The 15333-nt window shown below is 55.5% G+C and overlaps 1 protein-coding gene across 6 annotated transcripts in view; it reads right to left on the reverse strand.

Annotated features, from left to right (window-relative positions):
• Window positions 1-2209: 2209 nt before the first annotated feature.
• The window catches only part of PRDM15 (PR/SET domain 15), a 58871-nt gene continuing 45747 nt past the window's right edge, over window positions 2210-15333 (reverse strand). For 5 of the 6 annotated variants that reach the window (XM_033418352.2, XM_033418350.2, XM_004286834.3 and 2 more), the window contains 6 exons: window positions 14083-14214; window positions 12438-12521; window positions 11901-12076; window positions 8066-8146; window positions 6072-6281; window positions 2210-5259 (listed from right to left, as the gene is read on the reverse strand). In XM_033418352.2, coding sequence (XP_033274243.1) covers window positions 4789-5259; window positions 6072-6281; window positions 8066-8146; window positions 11901-12076; window positions 12438-12521; window positions 14083-14214 — 1154 coding nt within the window. In that variant the 3' untranslated portion in view covers window positions 2210-4788. Of the gene's footprint in view, window positions 6282-8065; window positions 8147-11900; window positions 12077-12437; window positions 12522-14082; window positions 14215-15333 lie in introns of all 6 variants that reach the window. The other variant, XM_049710285.1, reaches the window with a different exon arrangement.

The following is a 15333-nucleotide window of genomic DNA, read 5'->3' on the forward strand; positions in this document are numbered from 1 at the left end:
GAGCGGGGGCCGGGTGGCCCCTTAGGGGCTGTCACCTGGGAAGGTGGTCATGGGGATGGTGACACCCGGACAGACCCAAAGGCACAGGGGGTGTAAGCATGGGATGGCTCTGGGCTCCTGCCCGTGCGACTAGGTGGAGGGCAGGGCTGTGGGCCGTGAGTGGGGACAGTCGGGGAGCGCCAGGTTGGGGGCCGGGGGTCATGAACTCCGGGGTCAGACGTGAGAGCTTGATGGTCCTTGGCGACACCCAGGTGATGAGTCCGTGTGCCTTCCCGGAACAGAGGATGGCAACGCACAGACGAAACGGCGGCCGCTCCTGACGGCAGCAGCCTCACCCCCAGCCCCGGATCATTCTGCAGACTCCGGCAGGGCAGCTTTTGGATTTCTAGAGCATTTCCCGCAACACTGCGGCCATGCCTTCTCTTTCCTTTGTGACCTTGCCACCCTGTTTTGTGCCCTCAACTGGGGTTGAGGGCAAGCTGCAGATGGTCACGCGAGGGGGTGATGCACTGCGCCCAGGAGGAGCTGAAAGGCCCAAGTGGAACAGACAGTGAACAGCGGGCCCCAAGCCCCGGGTCCTGCACCCTCACTCTCCCCGGGAAAGTATGCTGGGCCGGGCTCTCTGCAAACACTCAGGGTGGGTCTGTGTCCCATCGAAGGGACACCTTCCCATGGAGAGGGGGGTCCGTCTCCCTCCTTATGGAGCAAATGTGGGCAGACAGACCGGTCATCGAGGAAGAGCTGGAGGCTTGGTGCCAAGGCAGTCTGGATGTGGGGCGCCTGCCCTCAAGTGTTGTCTGGATGCCAGCAGCCTGCACCTGGGACTGCAGGACCCCGGGGAGCCACAGGTCCCGGCTCAGGGAGGAGAAGCCTCAGGTCCATGGGTACCAGGGCTTGGGGGGGAGGGGTGGTCCCAGCCAGCTCGTTGTGCGGGTCACCCAGGTAATTCTGCTGCCTGCAGCACACGCAGGTCAGATCATTGGCTGTCATTCCAGGACTAGGACCTCCTGATGTGGGGGCGCTCAAGCCAGGTGCAAACACCCACAAAGGGAAGCAGCCAGTGGCCCAGCGGTCTCCCCCTTTCTATTGGAATTTGCTGCACATACAAGAACATGCTCACAATTGGTTGGACGTTGAGGGGGTGAACCCTATTCACTGGCAGAAGAATTAGCTGCTACCAGCTCTTCTCTAAGATACAACTGAAGTACCTAAAACAAGGTTCTCATAATTCAAATCCTTAGAAGATCGGATGATACTCCAGGTGTTTCATAACTTTAAGATGACTCTTCCTAACAAATCGGAACATATCATTATTTGATCAATAAAATGAGGGATTCTTCCAGACCACATGCCCTAAGGAACGCCTTGCTTACTACCGTTCTCTCCATCTAAGCTTTACAAAAAAATGCTACAACCACTGCTTTGTTGCTCTTCTTTCTTTTTTTTTTTTTTTTTTGCGGTTCGCGGGCCTCTCACTGCTGTGGCCTCTCGCGTTGCAGAGCACAGGCTCCGGACGCGGAGGCTCAGCGGCCATGGCTCACGGGCCCAGCCGCTCCGCGGCATGTGGGATCCTCCCGGAGCGGGGCACGAACCCGCGTCCCCTGCATCGGCAGGCGGCCTCTCAACCACTGCGCCACCAGGGAAGCTCTGCTTTGTTGCTTTTAAACAAACAGACAAACCCTTGTGAAAGCTTCTGATATCTCAGTATCTTGTTTATTTTCAATGTTTGGGTCATTTAAAATAATCCAAACATTTCACAGGGTCTGAACTACACGGGAATTACAGCCATTCTCAAAATATACCGTGTGTCCGCTACTTGGAACGGGCAGTCTAAGCAGACGGCCAGCAATGGAAAAGCACAGCTCATGGCAACTTTTGTCTGTCGTTATACAAACTAACGGGACACGAAATACACGTGACCTCTCAGCCTTGATGCATTTCAAAATCCAACGGGAAAGTCACTGACACGGCCCTGAGCTGGGAGCCTCGAGCTCTGGCCACTGTGACTGTGAAGTCCGTGCATCTGCCTCCCGGGCCCCGAATCCTCCAAGGCAGGTCCCTGTCGGTCACAGTGGAGCGGCACCCGGCACAAGGAACACATCCCACTCGGGGCCCCCGTCCCCTCCTTGCCTCAGGGACATGCAATCCCGGGGACCTGCTCTGCAAGGCTCACACCGTCAGGTGGCACAGAACGACACAACTTCACAAATTCACCGGCCAAAACCAAGCATCTTATGTTTATTAATTTAGAATAACCCCGAGGGATTCACAGAGCTCAGTGGTCACAACGGCTCCATCCAATTTCCTCCTATGGATACAGCTGTGCACTGGGATCAGTTAAAAAAAAGTAAATCTTTTCCATCAGGAAACAGCGACAGAGGTGCGGAACAGTCTACAGCTGGTAACTCTTTGGGCTGAGTAGTACTTTTTATTTTTTGCTTCCCAGTGTCTTATATGCAAATTCATAGCAACCGTTTTAAGACAACACGAACCTATTTTGCCTCAGACAGTGACCCTATTAGACCAAATATTTCTTACAGAAAACTCAGGAGTCAATTTGATTTTTATTTAGCGTTCTTACTTATTATAACAGGAAGTATGATTAAGCATCTGTGTAGTTAAATAAACGGCGGGAGGTACACTGGGGCCACACAACCTAAATCAGGTTCTTTAAAGACATCTGATGCGTTCTTACTCTAAGCATAAAAACAACTTCTCTTAAAAAAATAAAATTGTGATTTAAAAGGCCTTTGTTTCATAGGGGAGAGGAATAAAAGATAGATGCTAGCGGGTGTTCAATCATGTTGGGATTTTTCACTTGGTCATTTCATCCCTCACATTCTGCAAATGCAAAAGGACGGTCAGCGATTTTTAAGAAAATACCTTAGGAACCTCGGCGCTTTTGATGATGCCACGGATACCTGGACCACTTACATTTGGAGAACAGAGACGATACTCAGAAAGTATATCACCCCCAGCCCAAGTTCATTTGATGAAATTATTATGTATAAAGCAGTTAATTATATACATAAATAACATAAAAAATAATTATCATAAATTAAAAGTCAAACAATCCCCCACTACCAATTCAGAGGTGCGAGTCGTCGGGAGTTACCGGTGAGCTGGGTGTGGAGGGCGAATCCTGAAGCCCCTTTCACATGCCGCGTGGGTGATGAACTTAGTTCATGAAAGCATGTATTGCACAAATCAAAGCCTAGCCCCCTCCTCAAAATCGTGCGATTTGGAATGAAGCGAAGTGCTGAGAACGTTGCATTTTGCATAACAGGTCGTCTGTAGCCTCACTAGCAGCGTAAGGTTATTCTGCCTCATTTATCTGCTACTGATGGTCTCCCAAACAATGCAGGATCGGGGACAAATACTGATCAGGACAAAGTAAGGCAAACAAACGTATCATTTCATTCTGGACAGCGTTAAAGCATCAGGAGGGTAGAAATCAAGCCTCTTTGCCCGCCTCTTTGCTTCCCTGGCTGCGCCGTGGGAGGGCTGGCTGCTGGCTGCCACCTTGGTGGTCCAGAGCCTCACCTGCCACTTCTGAAACGGGCGCACACGTGTGAAAGCGCGTCCCCCGGAGGGGCAGAGCTCCCGTCGCTCAGAACATTTATTCACTCATTCATTAGGGGCACTGACGCTTCTACTGCTCAGCTAATAGCCTTTCTGCTTTCATACTACTTGGCAGGAAATAGCACTGTCTTCACATTTCAAAAAAACCTGTACCTTTCTTGGGGGAAGAGCCAAGTTCATTCAACATTTTATAGAAAACTGGTCTTGAAACACACCAACCTTTGGACTTAAAGTTTAAACCGAAAAAAGACATGAATTTCTCCCCTGTTCTCTAGTGCGGGGGATTCCGGCTGCGCCTAAACCATAATAAATACATTTGGTGGCAGGGAATCCTGAGACACAACCCCGAGGTGCCCCCAGAGGGGCCAGCATGAGGCTCACGGCCCCTGCATCGGGGCAGCCGCGTAGAGCTGGACGTGGACCCACAGTCCCACAGTGCAAACGACTTCTGTGTGTTAGAGGAAAATAGAGAACGACGTGGCCTCCGCAGTCTCGATCACACAAGGCGTGCTCGAGGTAAAGTTTAAAAAAAAAAAAAAAAGGAAAGAGGCATATTGAGAATCGATTCACGAATTCTACCACTAAGGCGCCTTGGTCGGCAGCCTCACGCGACCCCTTGCCCGAGAGCAACTCGTGAAGGCCAGAGGAGGGGCGTCCGCTCCCACAGGGCATCCTCCCACATGGTTTCAGCCCAAAGGTGCAGAACGAATTCGACTCAACTCAGATTTCAAAGAGAGTCAACGTGACTTGAACTCCTATCTGCTCGTTAGCAAAAACGTGCAGGAGCCACAGGAGAAAAGCGGCTACGTTTCCACACAGTAGCGGAGCCCTAAAGGGAAACATGAAACACGCCACTTACATCCCTGGTGACATACGGGTCTTACCACGCTGCTCCTCCCTGGGTTTCCTTTTCCCAAACCCTGCGCCCATCCGCCTTCCGGGAGGGACGCCTGGGGGCCTGGCCTTGCCGGGCAGAGCACATGGGGCCTCAGGGGGACCTGCTCGGGGTCACTCGTGAGCTCAGCTGACAGACTGGGATGGCTGTTGGTGAATTTGGAGATGACGCTGCAAAAGCTACGTCAACCTTCCTGATGCTGCAACGTGCGGTGTTTGTTTTTTCGTTTGGTATCCAGCAAACAAATCTCAAATAAAAACAGAACCGGACCGCCTGCCCGTGGTTCTCCCCCCAGGTCCCCGCAGGGTGACTCAGTAGCTGTACATCTGCGGCTGCTGCTCGGCCGGCACCGGGGGCTGGGCGGCCTGCGGGGCGGGGGCGGGGGCCGGCAGCACGTCTGTCTGGGGCACCGCCCGCCAGGTGAGCGGCGGCTGCTCGCCGAGCTGGCTCCCCAGGGGCGTGATGGAGTTGACCAGGGTGGTCAGGTTGATGAAGTGGGCCACCGACTGCGGATTCGAGGCTTCCGGCTGGGGGTGGATCTGGAGGTCGTTCTGGCGGTTGTGCAGCATGGCAGAGCCGCTGACAGTGTCAAAGGTCACGGTCAGGATGGAGTTGTCCAGCTGCAGCTGGCGCTCCGGGGTGGTCAGGTGCCCGACGGCCACCGGCTGGAGGTTGGTAAACTGAGTCCCGGCCGCGGTGGTGATGGGGGTCACGGTGATGTTGGTCAGGCCGACGGAGCTCGACGGGGTGGTCACATTGGGGTCGCCCAGCGTCACCACCACCTGGAAGAGTCACGCACAACATGGGACCGTTAGTTCCTGCAGAATTGAGACCATGAGCAGCTTCCTGTGCTGTACTTTGTCACGGAGGCCATCTCATGACGCTGGAATCATCACACTCCTGGCCCAAAGGAAGGAGTTAAAACACCTGCTGCTGAGAGATTAAACCAAGTTCATTTTTCCTGGAAAAAGAATTCTAGTGAAAGAGAGAAACAAGATACAGACACCGTCACCGAGGCCATCAGCTGGAACTGAAAATCAAAGGGTTTCCATAGCAGAAAAAAAGCAGAAGAAAGTAATGAGAAAAACAGAGCACATTCTTCACTGTCTCTTAACTTCTGTGCCATGATGATGGTAAATGGAGATCCCAACCGTAAAGGTCAGAAGGGCAGTGAACCAATGTGCAGTGCCAGAGCTGATAAATGAAAGAGCAAAGCCATGCTCCTCCCCACAGACAGGGCTGAAACGCAGGAACGTCTGCAACCAGGATAACCAGGGCCAGTCAGGGGAGGGGTGTGGCGTCCGACACACGCCGACCAGGAGCTGGGGGCCTCGAAACCCCAGCGGGGAAGCCTTGGTTAAAAGCAGCAGGCTGGCCGGCCACACGCCCTGGCATGCAGAGTCGGGCCCTGCCTGACTGGCCGGCATGCTCAGGCCATTGAGAACCTCCCCAAACTAGACGCAGCCCCGTTCCCAACCCGGGAGGATGGCGGTGACTTCTGGGTCTAAGCTGGGAAACGGGGCACGTGCTGGCCACGGCCAGAGTCCAGGCCCCCCACGCCCGGGGCCCCCAGCCCTGCACGGGGAGCGGCGACCTGCTGGATGCTCTGCACAGCGGAGCTGGTCTCGTCCCCGACGCTGCCCGAGAACGTGGCCTCCTTCTCCGAGAACTCGCTGAAGGTGGCCTCCTCGGGCCCCGTGGCCCCGGCCTCGTCCTCTGGCTTCTGCTTCCTCTTGTGAGTCCTCCTGGCGGCTTTCACGTGCTTCCCTTCCGCCAGATCCTCCTGCCCCAGGCTCAGCTCAGGCTGCAGGAAGAGAAGGCGCGACAACGGCGGGTCAACGGGCCGTGGCCCCGAAGCGGCCAGCGCGGCCCGGCCCTGTTCCTGGACACCAGGTGACCAGGCTTGTCTGCTAACTTGCACTTCTAAGGACGGGGGCAAGTTCCTGTTGGTTTCAGTTGCTTTTCTTTCAGGTGAAGGATTTTAGATACCAGTCATATTTTTAAAAGCCACATTTTGTGCTGAAATAGAAACACCTCTAAAAGCAGATTTTTTGAGCCCCTGTTTCAGCCCTGTTGAGCTCAGTCTGAGACTGAAAAATGCTTTCACATCAGGACTCTCATCCCCTGGCTGAAACAGATTCACTGCAGACACAATCTTGGATCAAAATGAGGCTGACCGCAAGAACTGTGCAGTCACCTTTTCTGGGGACAGCAAACAGGGCCCGGCGGTAATGGCGACCCCAGACGGGTGCCCTGCACACGTCTTCTTGAGCTGCTAAGTGTGGCCTGTTTTCCGACCTACAGCTGGGCTGGCCCAGCATCACGGAGGCCGCTGAGTCACGGTGGCCAGCAAGGCTCTCCTCCCTCCTGGTTCTTGGCACCATCCATGAGACTTGCTCCCACCCAGCGGCAGGCACACCCTGAGGAGGGGTTGCCCCGGCCAGGGTGGGCGTGGTCCTGGCCCTCCGGGGCTGCTGAGGCGTGGGGCACGGCGGTTCAGTACAACCCGGCCGCTGAGCGCCGCGCCCAAAGCTCCGTTGCAAAACACAGAGGTAGAAACGTGATTTTAAAATAACCGAGAGCATGACACGTTTCCTTTAAAAGAAGAGAAGCTGGGCTTCTCTGGTGGCGCAGTGGTTGAGAGTCCGCCTGCCGATGTGGGGGACGCGGGTTCGTGCCCCGGTCCGGGAGGATCCCACGTGCCGCGGAGCGGCTGGGCCCGTGAGCCATGGCCGCTGAGCCTGCGCGTCCGGAGCCTGTGCTCCGCAACGGGAGAGGCCACAACGGTGAGAGGCCCGCGTACCACAAAAAAATAAAATAAAATAAAATAAGAGAAGCTCTTTATATAAAGCTACTGACTAAAAATTCCTTTTAAAAGTAAGTTCACCTAATACGTTGAAAGTTATTTTGCTCCTAATAATCTAATCGTGCTAATAGGCTTTTCTGGAAACCACCTGTGATGCTTAAGTTTAAGGGTCAGCGTGGCTGGGCTCGGGCGCCCGGCTGGGTGGCTGAACACCAGTCTAGAGGCTGCCGTGAAGGGATCTTTCAGATGTGATTAACGCTGAAATCGGTGGGTACTGAGTCATGCAGAGCACCCTCTGCAATGCGGGTGGCCTCGTCCCATCGGGCGAAGGCCTCGAGAGGAAAGCCTGAAGCTCCCAGAGGAAGCGGGAACTCTGTCTCCAGATGGACCCCGGGCACAGCATCAACTCCTCCTGGGCCTCCGGCCCGTCCTGAAAGCTCTGGACTTGCCAGCTCCACACTCGTGGGCACCCAGTCCTTAAAATAAACCGAATTCTCTCTGTACACACACGTACGCACGTGTACACACGCTCTCTATTGACTGTTTTCTGTGGGGAACTGTGACTTAAGAAACCATCTATTCTCTAAAAGGAGATATGTCAGGATTCAGAAAACTGAAATTCTAGAAACTTTTATAGAAACTAAAAGGCTCCTGGGGTGACGACCAACCAATAAAACAGGCAAACGAGCGTGAAACGTGGGGTTTTCTCCCAAAGGCTGCTCAGGACACCTGCCGGGGCCCCTCGGGTGAGACGTCCCGGGCCCCGCGTGCGCCAGGCTCACCTGGACGATACCGATGGAGGAGGCGTCGATGGTGGTGGTCTCGGGGAGGTGGTCCAGGTCGTCGATCCTCACGGCCAGGACCTAGGAGTGACCACAGGGCGGTGAGCCCGGGACACCACGCCCGAAGGCCGAGGCTCAGGTCAGGCGGGACCCAGACACGCGCCGACAGGCAGCCACCCTCGAAGGCGCCCACGCCCTCACGGGCCCTGCTCGGGTCTTGAAAACCTGGATTCCACAGTCCCGTCCGGGCTCTCCTTCCCTCCTCCCAGGCCCCCTCTCTTCAAGTTTCTGCTGTGCTCTCACACACGGGGGTGTTACCTCGCCCCTGTCCGTGTGTCACCGCACTGTCCACCGCTCGAGGGTGGAGACTATTCCTTCCCTTTTAGTTTAGTGAAAACACTAACATGCACAGTGCATAGTGCATAGTGCATTCTCACTCCATCTTGTTCTTTCAAACCGAGAGCGGAGCGGGATAAGATACAGGAAACCTGTTCTACAAGGAACCATCGAGAATGAGACATTTACACTGTACACACGTGACTTTTCTACCTGAAAAGTAGAGAAGTCCGGGTAGTTTCACTGGTCATTTCTGATGAAGTGCACCTGTGAGCTGCACCGGCCGGTCCCCAGCACGCAGACCCTTACGCCACGACACACGCCCGGGGTCCACCCGGTCTTCCCTGAACCTGACCCACACACCTGCTGACGCCGGCCGTACCGTGACTGCGATCACTTAAGTGAACAAATCACAGGTGGGGCGACGGACCCTGAGCGCAGAGAGAACGGAATCCCTGGGAGGGAGGTGTGGAAACGGGGAGTTGCTGAAGAAGGGAAGTGCTGTGCAAAGACTATACGAGAGCAGGGAGACCAGGAAAGTGTCTGTACGGGCTCTTCAGCCCAATGGCTCTGCAAGCATCTCTACATTCTTTGTCAAAAAAAATTAAGAACCAAATTATAGGCTATACATAGCGGGTGTGGCTCATTTAAGCAGAATGACGGGGAGCTGCATTTCTGGACTTAGGTTCCGACACCAGGGCTGGGCGTTCTCTGAAAGGACGGGCAGCAAGGAGGTCGTGGTCATGTGTGTTGCAACGGAAATGCTGACGTGGCGCTGAGGACCCAAGTGTGACTGTGATGCCGCAAAGCTTAGTCACAGCGGCCAGATGCCACCGTCCTCTCCCACCCTCACCATCAGCGCCTCCACCGCTGTCACCACCGTCACTGTCACCCCCACCTCCATCACTGTCACCACCACCATCACCTCCACCACCGTCACTGTCACCCCCACCTCCATCACTGTCACCACCACCATCACCTCCACCACCGTCACTGTCACCCCCACCTCCATCATCAACGACGACATCATCAGCATCCTAGTCACACGGTCTGGAAGCTCATGCCACGAAGAACAACCACAGAAGCATCTGCTGGCTTCGCTCTTATTCGCAGAGAAGACCACGCGTGCAAAGTACTGTGTGTGTTTGAATTTTTTTGAATGTAACGTTCACTCAAAGCAGAGGGAAAGACCATACCTTGAAGTGATAAAATCGCATCAATTCTGAAAGGTCTCCAATGTGTGAAAGCAGTTTACGCTGAACACCTTAGCCGGCCTCCATGGGACCCCTGCCCCCGAGTCTGTGCCCAGCACTGCGTGGCCCCCTGCCCCGCACCCCTGCACAGCCGGGCCCCAGGGTGGCACCCACACGGCAGCAGAGCCCTCCCTCGGCCTCACTCCATCTCTTCCTCTCTGTCTGACTTGTCTGCGTCCTACCCACCCCCCGTCTCCCACCCTAGACGGTCGGTCCAGGAGGACGGGGCGCACCCTGTCCGGCTGGTCACCAGCGCTCATCCCTGCAGGCACTTAACTGCATCTGTTTGAGAAACACAGGAGGAAATGACAGAGAAACAGCAGAGGATCAACGGGGGAAGAGGCTGAAGGCTTCAGAGACAAAAGGGACTGAGAACAGAGCCCCGACAGGGGAGCCCTCCGTGAGCTGGAGTCCCCTCCAGAGCGCTGTGCCGCCGGCATGGTGGGCGTGAGGAGGAGGTGGCCGCACAGAGGGGCTGGCTAGGAAGTGACCGTCAACCAGACGGAAGCGTCTGCCGAGCTGCTCCGCGCCCGCAAGGCCTCCCGCACCCAGCAACGTGCATCACACAACCCGTCTGCAAAAACTGCTGTGCGCGCTGTTAGCACGTGTAGCTACAAACACCCACACGTCACCAAGAAATCACTCCCACACGTCCCGAGCCCCCGGGGAGCCTGCAGCGCCGGCCCTGGGCCCCGAGGCCTGGAGGGCGCCGTCTGCCGACACTGGGCAGCGGGTGGATGCTGACACTTCGGGCTCCTGCTCTCCCAACTTTGTTTTTCTAGGTGGAAACGCTAGCTGGCCACTAGGTGGAAAAGGCCAGGAGTGAGGACAGCGAAGCTGGTGGAGCCCCAGCTCCTCGGGGTCCCCAGAGCTCAGGGTCAAGGTGACGCAGAAAAAGACGCACTTGCCACCCAAACGAGGCAGAGGGTGCTTGTACGATTGCGAAAGTAACCCACGTTCACTAGAGTAAATTGCTTAAAACGGAGAACAAGCGAAGCAATAACCAAAACTTCAACGCCAGGAGAAGACCACCGTGTAATGTTTCCGTCCTTTCTCGTTTCGCCCACCCCATTTATATTACATACGTGAGTATCCCATAAACACACAACGTGAATGACATAGTGTATACACACGTGGTACACGCACGGTGTGTACGGCTTTCTTACAGCAAACACTCCCGCCTTCACTCAGGGTTCTCCGCAAACACGTTACATTCAGGCACGTCACTAAACTACCACTAACTTAATCACATTCCTCTTGCAGGACGCTGAGGGGTCCAAGTAGTCATTTATATAAAACACTGGAGGGATGGTCACGCTACCCCCCAGAAGGACACGCCACGGCCGGGCGCCCGGCTCACGCCCGCCGCACAGGCATTTTGAATCTAAGAACCTCCTCTAATTCAACGGAGGAAGGATAGCACCTCTGCTGTTAAAGGCTTTCTCCTGTGTCTTAACCACAGGTGTTCGCTTTCATGAATCTCCGTGGACACACTGGGTTCTTTGTGTTCTACTCATGGAATGTATATTACCTTTAACGTTAACAGTTTCTATCTGTTAACGGTAGTAATATCTTACCACATTTTTTCCGTTTTCCCTTTGACCTACAGAAGTTCTAAATGTTATGCCGCTTAGTCAAATCGTTTGTTCGAGACTCCTCTCACCGCTTTTGCGCTTAGGAAGTTTCCACCCTTCAGTGATATAGCTATTTTCCCGTACTTTCTTCTAGCTTTGTTTTTCAGTTTACTTCCTTTTCAAAAGCATTAAATTCTTCAGTGCACTGGACCTGCCTTTAGAACCAGCCCACGGGTGAGCCAGGGTCTACCTGCCTCAATACAGCTTCTCCCCGTCGGTCCCCAGGGCCACCTTCTATTCAGCCCCTAACACCACACGGAGGCTCCCGTCCTGAATCTTTTTTAGTTGCCCAAAGGGAGGAAAGGGGGAGGGGTCAGGGTCGTACTCCCGTCTCGCTGTAATTCCAGCGAGAATGTAATTTATAACCTCAGCAAAAAACACGTTCCAGGCTCTTCTGTTCACTCACTCGTTCAGCGCCGTCGGCGCGCAGGCGGAGGGGAGTTGCCAGGCCCGGGCCCCGCCTGGAGGAACCACGGGCCTGCGTGGGGGCAGGGATGGTGAGCCAGCGCGGCGGGGTCTCTGGGCAGGAGCCACCACCGGGCAGAGGGCAGAGGGGCCGGGCCTGCGCGGGGAGGCGGGGGGAGGCAGGCAGGGTCGCCCGCCCAGGCTCACCTCGGGGTGCTTGCGCCGCATGTGTCTGCTCATGGAAGCCCTGGTGGACACCTTGGTCCCGCACAGCTGGCAGCTCTGGGCCTCTACCTTGTCGTGGGTGAGCTGCACGTGCTTCTGCAGCATGTACTCGGTGACGTACTTCTTGTCGCACACGGAGCACGTCCACTGCTTGCCCACTTCCCACACGCACGGGGCAGAAGAGAAAGCACGGGTGGTGAGCGGGGTCAGCCTCTGCACGTGCGGCCAGGGTCGCCGGCCGGGTCACCCACCCGGTGGTCAGGCCGCGGGACAGGCAGCGCGGCCTCCTCCCCTCCTGGAGCCCAGTAGCTACTCCAATATCCGAAAATTCAAGTTTCGGACAATGTCCGAAAATTTTGATGGGCTGAGGTTTTGGGGGCAAGGGGCCATCGTTAAGGCAGAACAGCACCAAAACATCTGAAAAGGTCTACCAACAGCATCACAGCCATGCCATCCCCACCGCGCACGCTCCGATGGCCTCAGCGGAGCCCGCGGCCGGTCCCCAGGTGCCCCGCTTACCCGTGTGGATGAGCTTGTGCGTCTCCATCGTGTTTCTCTCGCTGAAAGTTTTTCCGCACAGTTCGCACATGAAATCTTTAATCCCTGCAGAAAAAGGCACACTTAATTTCACGTTTCACGAGTGTTTTAACTACACACAGAAGCTGTCTCGTCCTTGACACATTTCTGTATTTGCAGAAGCTGCACAGGAGGTAAATTACCAGGAGAGAGCAGACAGTTAAGTGTTCATTCCCACACGCGACCGGCACACTGTGGCTTGAAAGCTACCCTATGGCTGGCACCCAGGCGAGCTCCTTCCGCAGAAAGGGTGACAAGGACAGTTTCAGCCCGAGGCCCTCAGACTGCCACAGTCTCAGCAGAATCCGATTCAATGAGCTTACTCTGCACAGCTCGCGACCAGGGAAGGCAGGGCCACGTTTACGACACGTTTAAGGCTTCCGCCCGCTTCACTCCAGTCCTGAGTGTTCAGATCAGTCACTCGGTCTGGGGTGACCACCTTGCCTGCCTGCAACCCGGCCAGGAAGCATCCAGGCATCGCACTGTTTCCCTCCCCAAACTGACAAGAAAGTGGTCCTTAGAACGCCTTTTAAATAAAGGTTTCCCCCCAAATGGAAAACTAGGTAAGTGATTTTCAGGGTCCACTCATCTTGGACTTATCTTGGCCCTGTATTCAGCGAACCCCTTGTATGCTCACTGTGGCTTTTGGAGGCCAGAGGCCACTACAGCCCAGCAGGTGCAGTGTTGTGAGACCCGAGAGGTGGTGCAGGACCCAGTCCCGGGGGAGAACGCTTCCCAGAAAAGGGGAAGTGAAACGGATGAGCTTCCCCAGGAAGAGAAGGGCAGCACACTTTTGTGAAAGCCCAGTGCCCTGGGGGCTGGCACTTCCAGGGGGACCCAAAGCAGACCTGCGTGGTGGCCTGGACAGCCCTGGGGTCAGTGAGAGAGGTGGGCGCACGGGTGAGCTGGGCCAGGCAGTGGCAGGACTCAGGTGCGTTTTAGGGAGAACACGGAACCAACCAGAGACTCCTACCAGAAACTTGAGACACAACTCCATCACCCAGGGATAACCGTCTCTCACTCCGCTGTCGATCTTAATCCTCTCATACACACACGTTCATCCACACACAAATGTTTTATAAGACAATGAACTCATTTGTTGTAGAGGCTGGTTTCTCTCCCACTGGACCACGAACGTCTGCGTAACTTAACATACGATTCCATCACTTGCAGGGGTGCACCGTCCCTCATGGTGAACACACCATAATTTAGCCACTGCCCTACTGATGGACACATCCAGACGACAGGATGACCGGCGTGTACACACGCCCCGGGCCCTCGTCTGATGGTTTCTCCCTCACACGCTCCTGCAGGGCAACGGCTGAGTGGATGGGAAGGCGTTGAGGACAGCTAGCCGGTCGGTAACCCGAGCTCCGTGAGGGCGCACAAGGATGGAGCGCGCTTGCAGGGACCGGGAGCTTCTGAGAAACCGGCCACCTAAGCAACCCACCTCCGAGAACTCGGTCAGGAAGCCCGGGGCGTGCCGGGAGCTAAAGGCCACGAGGGGCAGCGGCGGCGCTGCCCCGAGCTGCGCCTGCACCGCTGGCCTGGTCCCTCCGCGAGGGCGCCGCGGCCGGGGCTGACTCACCCGTGTGCCGCTTGTAGTGCTTGAGCATGTTGACCTTCTGCGCGAACTTGCGGTGGCACTCCCTGCACTCGTACTCCTTGATGCCCTTGTGCAGTTTCATGTGGTGACGCAGCGCGTGCTTGGTCTTCATGCCTGCGGACGGAGCGCGGCGGCTCTTCGGGGGCCCCAGCCCTGCCACAGACCCCAGCGGCGCACGGACCCCAGCGGCGCACGCGCCCCGCCCCCTCGTCCCGGCCCACACAGGTCGGGGTGAGAGCAAAGAGGGACAGGGCGCGGGGGCTCGTCTCCGACGGCCCCCTCCACCCGCGGTGAGGCGGGCCCTGTGTCCTCGGAGGCCACTTCCAGACAGCCCGTCTCGGCGGGCGCCCGCCCAGCCTGCACGGTCAGCGCTCCCAACAACAGGAGCTGCGGGTAGCCGTGCCCATCTAACCACTGTGACCCAACTGACTCAGCTGGTAGGCGGCTCCAAGTCTCCTGAAGTCCAATGTTGATCTTGGTGATGTAAGTGTTAATTAAGATTAGATACTTAAAGGTCCAAACACAGACTTTCCATCTACCTTCAGGTTAATGTAACAAAGTCAACACTGGCGGAAAGGAGCGAAATATGCTAAAACCTCCCTAACTCAGGCGCTGAAGAAGGAAAGACCCTGGTTTAGGGTTTGAATCAGTGGTGGAGGGTCTTAGGCCAGGAGACCCACCAGGTGAGCAGTGCTGGACAGGAAGGGGGGCTGCAGGGTCTGTGGGCAAAGGGCGCCTGGGGGGCGGCCTTAGCATCTCATGGTGCGTGAAGTGTTTTGAACAAATCTTCCCGTGTACCCTCGGCTACTAGTGCTATATGTGGAAACCCACCAGGCATGGCACAGGGGTCTCTGCTGCCAGGTGATGGGACTCTCATTACCTCTACAGCCTCCCATTTGAATAGGACCCGGTCAGGTCCAGAATTTGGGGGGGAAATGTAAAGTATTGATAATAATAAGGGCATTTCCTGCAACATCACTTGGAATGATAGAAGACTGCACACCAAAAACCCCGGAAGATATAAATTGAAGGGTCTGGTTGTAGGAATCCACAGGATGGAATCCTATCAAGGTTTTGAGAGGAAAATTAGGGCAATATTTTTCTGATATGAAAAGGTCACCACGATGGATATGGAAGTAAATAAAAAGTAAGGGATGGAAAGAACAGGTAAGCACAAGCATCTGCTTGTATGTGCCAGTGATCATAATATGAAAGTAAAATGACCACTGATAG

This window comes from Orcinus orca, chromosome 5 (genome assembly GCF_937001465.1).
Source record: "Orcinus orca chromosome 5, mOrcOrc1.1, whole genome shotgun sequence".
NCBI classification, from domain to species: domain Eukaryota; kingdom Metazoa; phylum Chordata; class Mammalia; order Artiodactyla; family Delphinidae; genus Orcinus; species Orcinus orca.